The sequence below is a fragment of the Eupeodes corollae genome, chromosome 2 (genome assembly GCF_945859685.1).
Source record: "Eupeodes corollae chromosome 2, idEupCoro1.1, whole genome shotgun sequence".
Taxonomy (NCBI): Eukaryota; Metazoa; Arthropoda; class Insecta; order Diptera; family Syrphidae; genus Eupeodes; species Eupeodes corollae.
In genome coordinates, this window is record NC_079148.1 from 65004450 (window position 1) to 65023879 (window position 19430).

Here is a 19430-nt window from a genome sequence, read left to right on the forward strand (position 1 = left end):
AAGCTATTAACCTAACTCTTTTTAACATTTTATTTCTTGCGTTCTAAACATAGTCCCAAAAAGTATATGGGATGGAGGAGGGTTTAGACAATGAGAATAATTGTCCACACGTTTTTTAATAAATTGTAAACAAAAATTGATGAATCACCATCCACCGACCTCAATTACCATTAACTGTTTCGTCTTCTCTGAAGATCAACTGTCCAATGATGGGGTTTGCCAGATAATCTGCCTTTATGCCACCATAGTTTTTTTAAGAAACATATTCAATAATCCAATGGGACTTCAAAAAGAATGTCCCCAAAGATTATTGTCTTGAAAAATATTTAATTACTTTTTTCGAATTTCAGTATTCAAGGTATTTCGAACAAAAAATACTTTCTTCTACTACAATCTTCAACATATACCCATACTTCTTACTTACTTACTTTAGTTGGTGCTATAGCGCATTGTGTACCTGAGCCTCAAGTAATAATTTTCACCAGCTTATCACTCCACCGTAGATGAGACCTGCCTCTGCTTCTTGTTCCCTCAGGCTTGGCGTTGAATACCTTACGGGCTGAAGCTTCGATGTTCATTCGATCGACCTGCCCTAGCCATCTTAAACATTGTACACGCAGTTTTTTGAACAGTGGCAAGTCGATGTACGGCTCGTTTAACTACTGATTAAATCTTCTCCGACAGATGTTACTTTGCCTCTCGACACAAACGACCATAGATCGTACGCAGAACCTTCCTCTCGAAGATACCAAGAGATCCTTCAAGCGCCTGGAAGAGGGTCCATGCTTCTACACCATACAGCAAGAATGGGGTGATTAAAGTTTTGTGCAGTGTCTCTTTGGTACTTCGCGATAGGGCCTTATTCCTCAACTGCTTACTTAGGCCAAAGAAACATCGATTAGCAAGGGTAATTCTGTGTTTGATCTCCACGTTGATGTCATTTGCAGATTTAACAGCAGTGCCCAGATAAACAAATTCGTTTACCACCTCGAAGCTGTAATGTGTCAATTGTCACATTTTGACCAAGTCTACGATATGGATCGACTCTATTGGACTACAGTAAATACTTCGTTTTGTCCTCGTTAATGTCAAGACCCATTTTCTTCGCCTCAGACCCAACATTAGAGAAAGCACCAGTCACTGCTCGTTTGGTTCTTCCCATAATGTCGATGTCATCTGCATATCCAAGATATTGTGTGGATTTATGAAAGATGGTGCCACTTGTATTGGCGTTGGTGTTGCGCACCACTCTTCAAGAACAATATTGAAGCAGCTACATGACAGCGCATCGCCTTGTCGAAGTCCTCTGGTGGTTTCGAAGGTTTCGGTCGAGTCTCTTCCAATTTTGACGCAGCAACTAGCATTTTCAGCGTCATCCTGATAAGTCCTATCAGTTTGGTAGGGACACCAAAACTCAACATGGCACAGTATAGTTCGTTCCTGTCCACACTGTCATAAGCTGCTTTAAAATCAATGAAAAGATGGTGTGTATCGATGTTATGTTCTTAGGACTTTTCTAGGATTTGGCTAATAGTGAAAATTTGGTCGATAGTAGATTTTGCAGGCCTGAATCAACACTGGTAAGGGCCAATTAGTTCGTCAGTAAATGGCTTCAGGCGTTCACATAATACGCTGGACAAGATCTTGTACGCGATGTTTAAAAGGCTAATACCTCCGTAGTTGACGCAGAGAAGGAGGTCATCTTTTTTATGGATCGAGCTTTGTTACGACCAAATTTTAGTAACTATAACAGATTTGCTCCAGCGTACTTAAAAAGCTCCGCTTGCAGACCATCATCACCGGCTTTGTCCGACTTCAGCCTGGTGATGGCTAGTTTGATATCACTCTGGTCGGGTGGGTGGAACTCTAGATCATCAAACAAATGGATTTGACGTGGCTGCTCGCTGGCGGAATTGTTGACTTCATCGCCATTAAGCAGCTAGTTGAAATGATCTTTCCAGTTTTTTAGCATTGACTGCGTCTTGACTACAGTATTCCCCTCCTTATCTTTGCAGGCTCCAGGGCGGCTAGTGAATCCCGTCGTTTTCTTTTTGACTCTTCTATAAAAGCTCCGCACCTGTTTTCTATTAAAACTTCCCTGGATCTTCTCGACTTCACGCTGCTCATTGGCTTTTTTCTTTCTTCTGAGCAAGCGGTTCTCATTCCTCCTCTTGTCGACGTAGAGCTGGCAGGAAGATCGTGTCCTCCTTTGCTGCCACATTCTGCATGCTCGGTAGTGGTCGGAATCTATGTTGGCTCATTTTGTTCGTACGAAACGCCAAGTATGCTAGAGGAATGTCTTTCGTTAATAGCAACATGATCGATTTGGGTACATGTTCGATCATCGGAGGACCTCCAAGAACCTTTGTGGATATCTAGGCGGGGGAATCTGGTGCTACTCACCATGTTTTTCTCATCCAGGAAGTCGATAAGCTTGAGTATGTTTCCAGGTGTGATGTCGTGTAGGCGTTAAAATCTCACAGGAGAATTTTAACACAGGTTTTAGGACATTGCTCTTATATTTTGGCTAGGATCTTGTATATTTCTTCTTTGGTATTGTCATACTTTTCTTCCGTCAGGGCGCTGATAAGGCTCAGGTGGTAGAATTTGGAATTAAATCCAAGGCTTTTACTTGTGTTTTCATCGCACTTTAAATTTTTCTTTCATTTCCGTCTTTGTGAGCCCTGCTCATGAATGAGATCGTTAGAGCTGGTTCTTCAGAGCGATATCTGGTCTTTTGCTCCTACTTCCTAAGAAGGTAACTCAGGTGACACAGCTCTGGATCCGATGGATCCAACATTTTTCGTTAGTTCAATTTTCGGCTTCTTCTTGGTTCTATCAAATTTATACTCGTAATAGGCTCCCAAACAATCAGAGTATCCTTTTATCTGATTTACAACACGCTAATAGGTAAATTTAGATCTTGTCCCTATTCATGTGACATAACACTTGAATTTAACGAGAAATTCAGAAATTTCAAACAATTACCAAAATGAAAATCTATTTATGGGCACTTTGTTACAAAATCTGGTAAACAATTCCTTTTCTTTAAGTACAAACATTATTTAAAATAACACCATTTATTCAGTTGTGATGTGAACTCGTTATAAAATTATTGCAAACAGTTTTCAGACGCGACTACAAAATCCATTAGGACCTTATGAAATGCTTTATTTAGAAAATTTATACGCCTTTCTTCATTTTTGATGTCCTTCGGACTTCGATTGCATAGTTTTATTATAGTTTCATTGTTTATGTACATTTAGTGTAATATACAAATTTGATGTCCCGCTTTGAATATATTTGAATTTCAAATGCTTTTTTTAATATTTTATTATATTTGTTTTCCCTTTACATATTATCAAGCAAAATTACTACCCTTGTCATTGGTGCCTCCCATAAATTATTATTTTATGCATACGTACATATATAAACATACCCCAACCCTTAGCCCAATATATGTATGTAAATAATATACACATAAATATCATCATGCAAAACAAACAAATCACAAGAAATCACAGAAATAAATGTGAGTAAATCACTTCTTCAATGTTTAATCTTCCAGAAATGGAAACGAAATTGGATTCCCGTCAAGGACAATTCCCGGCGTCTTTTCCAGACACTTTCAAAGACTTTTTCGCAATGATGAATGAAGACGAGGACCACTTAGATCTGTTTTCTAATTTGCTCGAGGATAAGGTATGTACCTAACCCAAACCCACATAAATTAAGTATATATTATGTTTGTATATACTTCCACACGACGACGACGCGACACCCTTATTAAATTATTATATCTAGTCCTCCATCACACCATCGCGTCGCGATGATGGATTTATTAAGTTAATTTATTCCAAAACTTGAGACACCTAATAAATTTTTTATAAGATATTAATACATACATAACTTCAAGTATGTATTTATAATATCTTATTATGATTGGCATTCAAATCATCGTATATGGAATTTATATTTAAGTTAAAAGAATGCAACTAAAACAAAAATATTATGTACAAGTCCTTGGAAGTTTTTTTACAATCCTATATAACACAAGAAGTGTTGAGAATTAATACAAATACGAATAAACTAAACAACAATATTATTATTCATTTTTTAAAAATCCTCTTAGTAAGTAGGAAATGAATAAAACCTTTATTACTTAAACTCGACAAGAAGTCCTAGACATAAATCTTGTCTCCGATACTATTCACCATATGATCTTGTACTGGAAAGTATCCAAATAACACTCGTTCTCTAATCATAGATATATCCTGTTTTAACTTGACAACAAAGTCATTTATCTCACCTCAGAAAAAGATCGCTAAAAATCGCTTGTCTACTTATACTCATAAGAGGAGAAAGGAAACCAAAATGGTGGGCCTGAGAGCTTGCCTCGCTCAGAAGAGAAAGTAGGAAACTATTCAATTTATTCTTACAAAGAATCCCTAAGAATTCACAAGAAGGCACTAAGGAAATCTAAGCGATCTTCCTGGCGATCCTTCTGTGGCACGATAGAAGAAACTTCTGAAGCTTCCAGGCTACGGAAAATTCTTTCAACTAATCCAGCGATGCCAAACTGCCTGAAAAATACAGGACACATTCAAGTAATGAATCGCTGAATTTACTACTATATACTTACTTTCCTGGTTGTTCTCTAACCGCAACTTACAACAATCATATGCGTTCAAGTTTCAATATACGAGTAAAATATCCACAAGGTCTGATCACAAGGAACAAGCTACAATGGGCTCTCAACCATTTAAATCTGAAGGAACAGATGGAATGATAACAGCTGAACTACAAAAAGCATCGGACATTATTGCATCAATCCTTGAGGCATTTTTTAGCAGCTGTCTTTATTTGGTCCATATTCCCTCGGAATGGAGAGAAGTTCAAGTTGTTTTAATACACAAAGGAGGTAAATGCTCACAAGTCAATCTTAAAGACCTACGACCCATAAGTTTATCACCATTCCTTTTTAACACCTTTGAAAGATTGATTGATATAAATTTAAGGGCAAGTATTGATACAAGACTTCTGTCTTCGTCTCAACATGCCAACTGTTAAGGTAAATCGGTGGAAACTCCATTAAGCCTCAAGAAAATCAACACCGAATTCTTAGACACAATGCAGCAGCTTAAAGAAGAGAACAAAACATTGCGTACTTTGGTGGCTAACCTGGAAAGTAAGGTGAACTGGAGGGAACAAAAACAACTGGAGAATGTCATCGAAATTGTTGGTGTACCCGATCTAAATAACACTAATGCAAGCGAAAGAGCTAACATTATTTTTGATAATGCATTAAATGTCTCAGTGTCTGGTAGCGATATCAATAAATGCTATGTCAAACGCATAAACAAGCAAAGTCGCTCTAATGTCCAATCTGATGCTGATGTTAATATTTTATGCATACATTTTTCTTCACATGAAATAAAACAAAAAATAATGAACGCCAAACGAAATGCTAGCAAAAAGCTTAACACTTCCATATTTAATGATCAAAACAAAAAAAGTTTATATTTAAATGATTCATTTACAAAACACACCAGAAAATTATTTATGGCAGCTAAGAAATTTAAAGTTGAAAATAAGTTTAAGTATTTATGGTTTAAAAATTCAAACATTTTTCTAAAAAGGGCTGAGGGTAGTGAGGTTATTGTTGTAAGATCATTTGAAGATTTATCTTCTGTCCAAAGGCAATAGCATGTTTGACAAATTTAATTTTACATACGATAACCCCACAACCCGAACCATGAGTAGTGTTTTTGATGATTCTTTAACATGTAATTCGGATAACAGTTCGTTTCTTATAATTCACCAAAATATACGTAGTATGCGTCAGAATTTCGATTTATTGATAGCAAATCTTGAAGCTTTCACAAAACTGCCGGAAATCATTTTTGTATCCGAAATTTGGATCTTTTCATGTGAAACAAGTCATTATAGTATTCCGGGTTATAATTTCTATGCAAATACTAACGATAGCTATTCTTCTGGTGGAGTTGGAGTTTTTGTAAGTAACTTGTTTAATTGCGATGTAAGGGTGATTGATTTTAAAAGTGCAGATCTAATTGAGGTGTGTTGCAATATAGTAGGCGAAGTATTTTCGTTTATATGTGTTTATAGATTGCATGCCTTTTCTTCAAACTATTTTATTGAGGAACTTTCCAATTTTTTGTCCCACATTTCAACTAAAAATCTTGTTATTGTAGGCGATTTTAATATTGATATGTTGACTGATTGTTCAATATCTGATACATACAAAGTACTTATTGCTGAAAATGGTTTTACTTCATACGTTAATAATATTACAAGGCCAAGTTCTTATAGTTGTCTTGATCATGTTTTTGCGCGTTTCAAAAATATTCCTGCTGATTTTCCTTATGGGATCAATTTAGATCTGCATATAACCGATCACAATATGACAGGTTTATACTTAGAATGTTTAAAATACAGCAAACTTAGAATAGACTACAATGTTCAAAACCCGGTCTCCAAAATAAACTACCAAAGCTTAAATAACAAATTGCTTTTTGAGAACTGGGAATGTGTTTTGTCTGAAAATGATGCATCCAAAGCATATGACCTGTTTCTACAAATTTTAACTGACCACATAAATTTATCTAGTGCTACAATTACTCGAAAGAAATCGGAAAAAAGTCTGAAGCCTTGGGTACAAAAATCTCTCATTAAAAAAATTAAAATTAAAAATAAATTATGGAAAAAATGCGTCAAACATCAATCCAACTCAAATTTAAAAGTACGGTACAAGAGACTGTGTAAAAATATAAATAAAGAAATAAAAGACGCTAAACATAATTACTATCGTTCAAAAATAAGCTCAGCGAAAGGTAACGTAAAAAAAGAATGGCAAGTAATAAATAGTATTTTAAACCGTAACAGTTCGAATAATATAAGTTCTATTGTGCTAAGTAATGGTAATGAAAAGATTTCAAATCCCATAGAAGTCGCGAACGAATTTAGTAAGTATTTTGAGTCGGTCGGACAGAATCCTTTCTCCCAGAGTTCTAACGTCGTGAGTAACTTTTCTGAAAATCAAATTTCGCAAAGCAATAGTTTCTTCTTTGATCCAATTACGGGACTTGATGTTTTAAAAACTATTAATTCTCTTAATAACTCTTTTTCGCATGGCAGAGATAATTTATCAAATATAGTTCTAAAACGAATCGGATTGAACATAGTTGATATACTTTCACATATTTTCAACCTAAGCATTAATACAGGTTTATTTCCAGATGAACTTAAGGTTGGTATAGTTATTCCCCTTTTCAAGAAAGGAAACAAAGAAGATAAATCTAACTATAGACCAATTTCCTTGTTGTCTTCAATTTCCAAGGTTTTCGAAAAACTTATTAAAACTAGAATGCTTGCTTATCTTAATAGAATCAATATTTTTAGTCCGATGCAATTCGGTTTTAGAGCTGGACGATCTACGGAAGATGCTCTTCTAGATTTTTTTTGTATTCTGCAAAGTGGTTTAGATCGTAAATATCACTGTACTGGACTTTTCGTGGACATAACTAAGGCATTTGATATGGTTAACCATAAAATCTTGCTAGACAAGCTTGATATGGCTGGCTTTCGTGGGTTTACCTTAATCCTCATTTGAGGAAACACTGCTCCTTGGAAATGTTGAAGATGGTCTACTATGGAATTTTCCATTCAAAATTACAATATGGCATTTGTTGCTGGGGTGGAGCATATGTGAATCATCTTAATCAGCTAACTGTCTTACAGAAATCTGCGATTCGAAATGTTTGCAAAACGCATCGACTAGCTAACTCAATGCATTTATTTAGATACCAGCAAGTCCTACCTGTTCGTCATTTATTTTATTTTAAAGTCCTCAAAGTGTTTTTTAAAAGGTCAGGTTATCTGCAAAGTCCGATTTCGGACCTTAGAAATCTTCGCAGCAACTCTGCTTACTTGGTCAATATTCCCTTTTTTCGCACCACTAGTTACAGAAACTCTTACCCAATTATTTCATGTAAACTGTTTAATACACTACCGGTTAACATTCGCAATATAAGAAATATGAACGTCTTTTTGAAAAAAATAAAAATATGGCTTCTTGATTTGGATCATCATGCTATCGAAATGCTAATTCAATTTGCAATTTAACTAACCTTGTCTCTGAATTGTTTCTTTAATTCTGTTTATTTTTGTATTGAATTCTATTGATGAATAATAATGTTTAATAATAATGTTTAATTGTAATAACCTTTAATTGTACACCCCACACAAACAATGTATTAATTAGATGTGCCATTTACACTATTTTTTTTCTTAAATAAATTATGGCACTAACTATTCTTATTTATATATAAGTTATTAAGGATTACCCTGTAGTTTTTTTGTTAATAAGAATAAAGAAATTTGAAATTGAATTGAATTGAATTGAAAATTGAATTGAATTGTTTACTATGGTTGCTTTCCTTGACATCGAAGGTGCTTTTAACAACGTGGACACATCTGCAATCACATCTGCACAAATATCTCTAAATGTGAGAGTTCGCTTGCGGAGTTTAATCATTTAATGCTGACTAGCGGAATAATTACTTAAAACTGGGCAACTCTTGTGACAGAAGATTCTTTAGTAGAGAGACACCGTAAGGTGATGTTCTATACCCTAGAACAAAGTGGTGAATTAAATCCTAAATAGTCTGGATGCAAAGTGTTTCAGAGTGATTGCCTATGCGGATGACGTTGCTATAGCGGTTTCAAAAAAGCATTTTAACACCTTAAAAGAACTCTTGGAAAATGTCTTAGACAGACTAATACTTTGGACTGATCGGTGTGGACTGGGTGTTAACCCACATAAAACCGATTTGGTCCTATTTTCTAGAAAATACGAAATACAATTTGTTAACCCTTCCTTTATTAAAATTCTGAGATAAAGCTAAGAATCTGAGTCTTATTTTAGCCAAAAAACTAAATTGGAAACGCAATGACAAGAAAGAGTCAAAAAAGCTACTGGAGCTCTTTTTTCTTGCAAAAAAGCTATAAGTAATAAATGGGGCTTACAACCCAGAATAACGCATTGGCTATACACATGGGTAATTAGATCGATTTGAGTGTACAGTGTGACAGTATGGTGGACTGTTTTAGAGAAAGCTATAAACCGTGACAAATTAAATAAAGTCCAACGTTTACCTTGCCTATGTATAAGCGGATCGCTTATGCGGCACTTGACACCTTACTCTACCTAACACCTCTTGACATTTTTAGCAAACGAATAGTTGCAAGCTCTGTTATTCGCCTCAAAGCTTCGTGAGTGTACTAACAACAACATTGGGCACTCCGTAATTCTTAGGTATTTGGAATCAATTTCTAAGCACACAGACTACACCATCCCCAACTACAGTTCGACAGAAACTTCCAGATTTCTATTTCTATTCCAAATTTTTCTGGGAGGATAGGGCATTGCTGGAAGACGAGTCAGTCCACTTTTATACAGATGGATCAAACGCAAAAGAAGGGTTTGGTGGAGGTATGTACATTGAACGACTGAAATTAAGTCTCTTCTTCTTTCCCAATCAATTTATCGTGTTCCAGGCGGAACTTTTGTCGATAAGAGAAGTCTTGTTCTGGTTTAAAGAAAACGTGATATCAACATTTGATATCCAATGACATTTCTAATATATTACCCTATGAAGAAGACAAACACCAGGTGGAACAACATTACCACGCGTCAGATCACAGAAAACATCTGGCCTACACTAGATTTAAGAAGATGAATTATTCTCAAATGACTTATACTGGATTGGATATATATATGAAGCAGTGTGGACAAGGAAGAGGAGGGAACAGTTATTTACCTTTTCTGTACATCTTAAAAATGCAAAAATTATCCAGGAGAATTCAAATATAACGAGCTTAGAAGAAATCCTCAAGATACATATAATAACACAATGGGCCCTTGAACTGGCCTTAATGTGTCCTATTCCATCACAGACAGCCACTTTAACCTAACCTAACCTAACCTGGTAGGCCTTGACAAAATAGCCAATTTCATTTGCAAACGTTACACAAGCATTTATACATAAGTCTTACAATCCATTCCATGTTGCATAAGACAAATTTAGACTTCAATTGAAATAGTGATGGGAAAAATGAAAATCCTATTAACGTATTAAAATAAATAAAAAATACAATTCTAAATAAGAAAAGGATTATAAAAACTGTCTTTTCATGACAATAAAAATAATATTGTTCTTTGGATAGGTATGTGAGAGAAAAACAGAATATGAACTTCTAGGAATTTTCATTTGAAGTTTAAGATTCTACTTTTACTTTTACTTCGCATGTCTTTTTTAGTTCCATATGAAACAACACAATTATTTTCAAAAACCAAGTAAAATTATACTTCGCTTAAATGTATTACTCCATAAAACACTATTGTCATTATAAATTGCGAAAAAGTTTTATGAAGAATTTCAAGTCTTCTTAAATCTATATCCATATCTACAAAATTTGATTTCTTAAAAATTGCAAAAAGTAATGATTTTTCAGAAATGATTGAATTTCAAAGCTCTCCTTACTTAAGTTCCTTTGAAAAAATGACGAATCTTTATTTTAAATAGTGTCTTTTATTAAGGGAAAACATCTTAAGGGATGAAAACATTTTGGTTTTGTAGAATCGATGTTTATTTAGAAATGGCGTGATATTTGCTATAACATAAATTCACTAACCTTGGTAGGGCGATGGATTGAATTTGAATTTAAGGCTGTTGAGCACTCTTGTTGATTTTAAATTAACAATTTTAATTTGTAATTTAAAAAGTTATTTCCTTTTTTACGGCAGTCAAAGCATTTTTGATAAAAAATAGAAGTAAAAGCAAACAAAATATACTGGTCGCCAAAATTAAAATTGTTTCTGCTGCACAAATTTAACAATACCTTATTAAGAGTTTAAGGCGTTTTAAAATGTTTTGTTAAAAAAATACATAAACAGTGTTTTTTAAAACTAAAGTAAATCAAAACATTGTTCTTAACAATAAAATGTGCACAACATTTGGAGAACAGGAATTAAAACTGTGATTTAAAAAAAATAACGTATTTCTAATGAGATAGATGTTTATTTATTTATTTTTAATATACAGGGCTATCGTCTTTGGTTTTTTCAAAAGTAAACGTAAATGTTCAAGAGTTAAATATTTATCTGCATAAACACGGTTTTTTGCGTAGCCCTACAGTACAAAAAAAAGAGGCTGGGATGCGATCCACACTGATAACTTCCCATCCCGTCTGTCGATTTGTCTTGCTTAAAAGTTTGTCTATATGCACTCCTATCAATTTTTACCAAATTTGCGTACTATTTTTTGTACATTTTATTTTTTATGAAAAAACGGACTGTTGGATTTTTATATAAAAATTACTGAATATCGAAAACAATATTTTCTGTGAAATAAAATAAGTTTGAAGCCAATATTTTTAATTTTTGAAAAGCTATTTGAAACGTTAGTAATTTTTTACCAAGTTTTAGTATTGTTTTTTTTTAGAGTTTTATTTTTTGTAAAAAAAATTTCAATCGATTGTTTTCAAAATTTTACTGAATGTTGAAAACAATATTTCTTATGAGATAAAATTAGTTTTAAGCCAATACCTACAATTTTTGAAAAGATATTTGAGTCGAAAATCATTTTTTACCAACTTTTGTTAATATTGTTCGGTATTTAATTTTTTTGTAAAAAAAACTGTCAATTCGATTTTTTTCAACATTTTTCACAATGTTAAAAACAATATTTCTTATGAGATAAAACAAGATTAAAGCCCAAATTTTAAGTTTTTGAAAAGATATTTGAATCGATATTCAATTTTTACCAATTTTGAGTAATGTTTTTTTTTTTGGATTTTTATTTTTTATCAAAAAAAACTGTCAATTCGATGTTTCTCAAAATTTTATCAGGTGTCAAAAACATTATTCTTCGTTGCACAAAATTGTTTTGGAGATGAAATCATATTTAAGTAGTACAATTTTGGAGGTGACAAATTTTTTTTAATTTTTTTTGATTTCTAAAAAAACCCGTTAAATGGATTTTTTTAAAAAGATATACATCCTTGATATCACGTTGCAATATATTATATAAAATTTAATTCAAGTCGCTAGCCTTTTTGGATCGTAAGATATTTAGGGTTAACCAAAATTGTTACCTTTTTTTTCAAACTGCTATGGTAAAAAAACCACCCACGCAATTTTCTTTCTGCATCTTTCTGCCTTATTGTCTGTATAACAAAATATATTTGAAATCGATATATCTTCTGGTTCTTGAGCTATGGACGACGAAAAAAACGTCGACGTACGGACTTACGAACGTACGTACACACGCACGCACAGACATCTTTCTAAAAATCTTTTATTTCGACTCTAGGGAGCTTGAAACGTCGAGAAATGTCAAAATGTTCAATTTGACAAATCGGACCCATTACAATAACTTCCTATGGGAAGTTAACAAGGATCAAGGCTCTAACATTTGAAATCGTGAACTTAGCTAGGAAGGTCCTTGTTTATTTAAAGTATTCCCTGTACAACATTGAAAAGGAATTTGGTAGTTCAGTAACAAATAAAAGGAAAAACTCTATATCTGCACCTCTTAAAGGGTTTAGTTTGATAAAATTTTAGCCAAATAGCTTGTTTAAATAAAGTGCGCCGCTTTGAAAACGCCATTTGCTTCAAATAAACACAAAACTAGCATCTTCAAAAAAAAATGCTACAGATAAAGTTTTTCAAATTCTACACCAAAAGATGATCGAAAACGTAAGCCCTGATAATATCGTTTATACAGGTTCATACAAAGATGATAACTTTGCTTATGCTATATTCAAGTGGGACCAACATTCTTAAATTTCTTCGGTCTCCTTTACTTCAACAATTCCATGTTAAGTCACAATATCTTGGTGCTCAATTGTCATTACCTCTTTGAGAAATATCACTTCCGATTGCGGTTGCTGCTTGTTGAAAATATTAACCATTTTCTTAGTAAAATCTAAAAAATTTCAAAGCATTGTTAAAGCGTGCGTAGTTTCATTTTTAGTAATTGCGTATTTTTTGCTTATCGAATGTTTAAGGTTGAGACGTTCAAAGGTTAATGTAGTTTAAATATTTTGATATCCAAACTGATATCCCTTAATGGAAAATCGTTTTTTGTCTTCTAGATACAAAACAAACTATTTTTTCTCAATTCTCACTTTGTTTGAAGAATTTTTGTTGTGAGATGAGTTAAAAGCCTCTTACAAAGTTTTAAAAAAAACCTTAAATCTTATGCTTTCATCATTTTGCAAAGTATATTAAGCGTTAATATTTATTTGCTTCTGATTTCGAATCCAAACTTTAATTTTAGTAATCTTTCCAAGTTTAAAAATTACACGTTTTCCTCATAATTTGTATATTTCTAAATATATGTATATATCAATTTCAAAAGCTTGATGTAATGGCCCTCACAGGATTCGTTAAGGCATACAAACATTTTTTTAAACCCTTTTTCTGTTTAACGCTTCTTTTGAAGTTAATGTGATATCTAAACACCGAAAAACGAAATACATGCTTTTAATCTGAATATTAAAGATTCAAGTTGTTGACAATCTCGCCTTTAAGTTCACATCAGGTTATTTAAATATACCTCTTTAAAAATACTAAAAACAAACAATAACGGGGTTTTTAAGCCTAAGTTAAAACTCAAAACATCTCTTAACACTTAATTGTATGATAGTTTTGAAAAGAACACATTTTTCTCTTTAGGGTACAATTTAAAGCATTTTAGCATCTTACTTAGTTTCTGGAAGTTGTCATTAGTTATGAGCCTTTATTTAAAACTACATGAAGTTTCGATTTACAAAACAAAAAGACAGGTGAGATCTAACAAATTTTGAAATTTTTTGGAATATTGTATGAAATAATATGAATATTTCAAATAAATATAATAGGAGCGGGTCGAAATGATGTATGTTCAAAATTCTGCATGATTCTGTATGATACTGTACGATACTGTCTGTTCATTATACTGTATGGGTAATATTCTGTAAATCCTGTACATTTAAATTACTGTGTCTCAAATTGCTGTATTGTCAAAATACTGTATCTCATAATACTGGATAATACTGAAAGTTTTGACAGATCAATTAATTTGGTGAAATTTTTCATGCAATTGTTGTTATTGAAAGGAACAATTCATGTACAAATGTGAGAGAGATACAAATAACTAAGAAGAAGAAAATGAGAAAGAGAAAATAAAAAGAAGATACCATTTATATTATTTTAGAGACCTATGAATTATCATATGTACCTACTCGTATATTGTTCAAGGGAGTATTTCAGAACATTATGCAAATAAAAAATATTTGTATGTTTTTTTTTTTAAAGTAATCTATAAGTATTCAAAATTCTGTATTTCAAAATGCTGTAAATAAGGCTAAAAAATAAAAATCGTTTTGATGATGTAAAAAATTGAGCACTTTTGAGATTCAGTATTTTGAGGTACAGTATTTTAAAGACAGTATTTTGATCCAGTATTTCTAGCCCAACCCGAATATAATTCATGCATTTAGATAGCATTTATATACGTGTTTTTTTGGAATTATACAAAGTAATATTTCAAAAGTTGTATCTAAGAATAACGAAACTCCAACTTAAGGCCAAAATGTATCCTTTTGACAAAATTCCCAAACCCACTTTTTTGTCCAATTAATATGAATTTAAATCAAAATATCGAATTCACGTTTATATAAATCTGTAATAGCTTTTTAAAACCAATCTACAGACTTATGTAAATAAGAATATGATTTATTTTTAAGGAATTTAATTTGATAAGGACTACCTATAAATTTATAAATATTATGACCAATTTTCCTAGTAATGGATGGGTATTATAATTATTCTTAAAAACTTTTTTATTCATTCTTAATACCTACTTAATTAAATTCTAAATCATTGAAGAAAGTTAAAAGCCTACACATGCATGTGTTAACTTATGTATGTTCCATAAACAAATGCCTAAACATAATTTAAAAATTAAGCAATCTCTCACAGCCGTTTCGTAGTAAAAACTCAAGATCTGAGATTAATTTTCATTCCCACATAAACAATACGCACGTAAAATATACACCAATTCATACGCATTTATCAAGCAATAAGCCTTTATCCTTTTAAATACGCATAATGAAGTTCAAAAACAAGCAGACAGGAGCAATCTCTGATAAGTTGCCTATCATCTTATAGGTATTTCTATACGAATATATATGTTTGTTTATATTTGTATGTATATACATATAAAAGTACTTCTCTTTACAATGTTTACTCATGAATAACTAAGGATGTTTAAGGACGTTCGTTTATTAAAACGTCCAATTTATTTATGTGTTGGCAGCTGCTGCCAACATTTTTGATAACCTATTTTTATCCAGAGTTTTTGCCTGAATTCTGAGAATAGGCATTGTATGTATAACAGTTTGTATGTACAACGTACATACATAGGTAAGGTTTAGCTTATCCTTAATCTTAACACATTCTACACCCACTTTAGGCCTTACAACAGTGTCAAGTATTTTATTTTCAAATAGGCACAACATGCATCCGGTGGAGAATAAACGCTTTGATTATTCGCCTGTATGTACCTCATCTATATACATTTATACAATCATATACATATATGCACACTTGTACACCATATGACTTCTATACAAGACATTTTGTATGGGACCAAAATTCACATTGAATGTACTAGAATAGAAGGCAAAAAGTGCATCCTGATGGCAGTGGCCGTTCATATTATGAGTGGATCGCTTTTCAAATATTTACATAACCTAGAATGAACTTCTAAAAACATTTAAACCTACATACATTTGTACATATTTATGTACATTTATGTACATTTATGTTTATATGTAAAATTGTACAGAATACATAGATAGACATTCATTCCCGTTTGGTATGGAAAAGGTCCTTTTGGGTTCTTTTTAATCTCGGCGATAGCTTAGTTGTATCAAACATGGTCGACCTATTTAGACAAGTATACCTTAGTGTGTTGATATTTGAAAAGGAGAAATATGCCATTGGAGAAGTTTTTAAAAATAAACTTAAATTCCAAAATGACGGAAATGTGATTTGAAAAGTATTGGTTATTATAAAGAAAAGTATACAAGAGATGTATTAAACTTAAACTAAATGTACATTTTATGAGAAAAAAGTATGTTACAGATTTCATTGCTCTAAAAGTAAGTAAGAATTCACTCATCAATTTGCCAAAAAAGTTAAATGGTTCGATTTGTTTTGGTGTCATATTTATATATTAAAATACAACCTGTAAGATATTTGTGATTGGATGAAATTTGTTGATTTGGCATAAAAGTAACCACCATTATAATTAATAAAACAGATTTATTTGTATACCACGCCATTTTGATAAATTTTGATACATTGGCAGTTGAATTAGTCTTAAAAATTGAAATGAAATAGTTTGCTTTCAAAATATGTATATTTTTGTTAACGAGATTTTAAGTCGACAAATTTGTTTTACTTATTTTAGTAGTATTTCTTAAAAGTTTTTACTTTTCATATAAACAAATACAAATTGGATGAATAAAATAAATTTGAAGTCAATATCTTTTATTGCTCACCAGAGCCATCAATTTTTGCCAAATTTGCGTACTATTTTTTTGTAGATTTTAGTTTTTAATGAAAAAAACGGACTGTTGGATTTTTATAAAAAATTTACTCAATGTCGAAAAAAATATTTTCTATAAGATAAAAATAGTTTGAAGCGAATACTTTTAATTTTTGAAAAGAAATTTGAGTCGAAATTAAATTTTTAAAAAGTTGTAGTATTGTCTTGTTTAGGTTCTTTTCTTTTTTTTCAAAATTTAACTGAATGTTGAAAACAATATTTTTTATAAGATAAAATCAATTTGAAGCCAGTACTTCAAAGTTTTGAAAAGTCATTTGATTCAAAAATCAATTTTTACCGACTTTGAACAATGTTTTTTTAGGTTTTTAATTTTGGAAAAAATTACTCGTTTAAGCAACAAAGCCGACTCTGGTTTAAGTTCTTCTTTTTTTAAAAGTCTTATTTAAATTTGTCTTAATTTTAAAGGCCCAATACGATTTAGTAAAATGGATAAAGCATTGAAAAAGATTTAAAAAAAAACCATTAGACGATTGCTTCAGTGTTAAGGTATACTTTATATTGTTGAAAACTAGCGAAGAGTCAACCCTCATTCTACAACTTATTTCAAGAATCGATTTCGAATTTGAAAAATATTAAAGTAGGTTTTAAATTTTTAAAAAAATGGGAAACTGCCTTTAATATCGTTTTCAAAATTCATTTTTATATTTTCAAAAATGGCTTTATTGCATTGTGTAGAAATAGAGCTCCTGATAATGTTCTGTTGATGAAAGTTTCTTTTATTTAGTTGCTAAGAACTTTAACTTTAACCTTAGAAACTTGATGTACCGTCTCAAAAGAGTAGAGAAAAGGTATAAATTCACGCACGATTTTGGAATCCTAGTCTTGTTGGAACCATTAAACCATGAATTATTTTCTTGTATCATTCGCATTTCACCGATTTCCGATTTGAAAACAAACAGATCCATGATACATGCATGTAAATCGCACCATAGTAGACATTTTTTTTCGGAATGTACTGGGTTATCCATCTTACATCAATTAAATGCCATATTTTGACACATGTTGGTCATATTGACATTTTGTGTTTAATGACCTCTCTTGGGCTAAGCAATGTGGCTTGGACGTCAATCCACATAAAACAGAACTAATACTCTTTTCGAGAAGATATAAAAATCCTCAGATTAGCCCACCCAAGATTAGAGGAATACCATTATATTAAGGCCTCTAAAAAAACTAAATTGGAAGGCAAATATTGATCAAAGAGTAAAAAAGGCTACTGTAGCGCTTTTTACTTGTAAGAAGGCCATAGGATCGAAATATGGCTCCAAAAATAACCCACTGGCTATACACTTCGGTAATCAGACCGATACTCTTTTATGGAGCTGTCGTACAGTGGACCGCACTGGGCAAGATGGTAAATCTAAATAAGCTCATCAAATCCACCGGTCAGCAGGTATGTGCATCACAGGAGCACTTCGCTCAACAGCAACCTCAGCACTGGAAGTGCTCTTAAACCTAACACCTCTTGACATCTTCTGCAAAATGATGGCATCCAACTCATGTGTGAGGCTTAGAGCCACCTCTCAATGGACCAGTAACAATACTGGACAATACTACTATTCTAGAAAGTTTCAGATCTATCCCAGATCGCTTAGACTATACCACCGCAAAAATGGTATTCGGTAAAAGCTTCCATGTGTCCATCCCTTCAAGATCCTCCTGAGAAGAAGAGAGACCCCTGGAAGACGATGCGGTACACTTCTATACAGACGGTTCAAAGACCGATCACGGAGTTGGAAGTAATATCTATTCGGAACAACTGAATCTCAGTCTATCCTATAGAATTCCCAATCAATGTAGTGTATACCAGGCAGAAGTTATGCTGATTAAAGAATCACTATCCTGGCTCAAAGAAAACGTTATATCTTGCAAGAATATAGGAATCTTCTCAGACAGCCAAGCCGCTCTTAAATCTCTCGCGTCTGTCTCCACAAACTCTCGAATAGTCCACGATTGTCGATCATCTCTGAATGAGATGACGGAACAGTTTAATATTCACCTCATTTGGGTGCCGGGCCACAGAGACATTCCGGCAAATTGCAAAGCCGATGAGCTCGCCAAAACAAAAGGCTTGATATCCCTGACCAGACAAAGTATAAGCTCTACAATTGGAGTAATAACAGGACACTGCCTAATAGGAAGACATGCTCTGAGGCCAGGGGTCTACACAAATGACTTTTGTAGAAGCTGCATGGACGAGGAGGAAGAGGAAATAGTCCAACACCTTCTATGTACATGTCCAGCACTTTCCATTAGAAGGAATAACTTTCTCGGTAATCCCTTCTTCCAGTGAACTGGCAACGATTGACATAAAACATCTCTCTAACTTTATTAAATGTAAAAAATGGTTTGTTTAAGTTCATTACTCTCAAATGAATAACCTCATTATTGGTATCACAATGGACCCTTGAGGTCTACGTGCGTCAATGACATCTGGACAGCCACTCAAACCTAACCTAATGACCTGTCTTTAATTACTTTAGGATTCTCAGAACCCCATTCGACGTATTTACGAAGTTGTGAATTGTCAGCTGGCTAGAGCTTTTGTGTGAGCTGGACTTTATAAGGATGTTAGTGTAGATCTAAATGAAAAATACGTAAGACGACAGTCCTTATTCCTGAGAACGACGAGGAATGGACACATTTGGGTCTGTGGCAACACTTTTACTTACAGCAGCGATATTTTCAGTGGTACGAGTGAAACAATGATTAACAGACCTTACAATA

General features: G+C 32.8%; 1 protein-coding gene across 1 annotated transcript in view; it reads left to right on the forward strand.

The window, feature by feature from the left end:
• LOC129945370 (uncharacterized protein DDB_G0283357) overlaps positions 1-19430 on the forward strand; it is a 219452-nt gene that overhangs the window by 98101 nt on the left and 101921 nt on the right. The window contains exon 2 of the mRNA XM_056055061.1: positions 3569-3702. Coding sequence (XP_055911036.1) covers positions 3571-3702 — 132 coding nt within the window. The 5' untranslated portion in view covers positions 3569-3570. The remainder of the gene's footprint in view (positions 1-3568; positions 3703-19430) is intronic.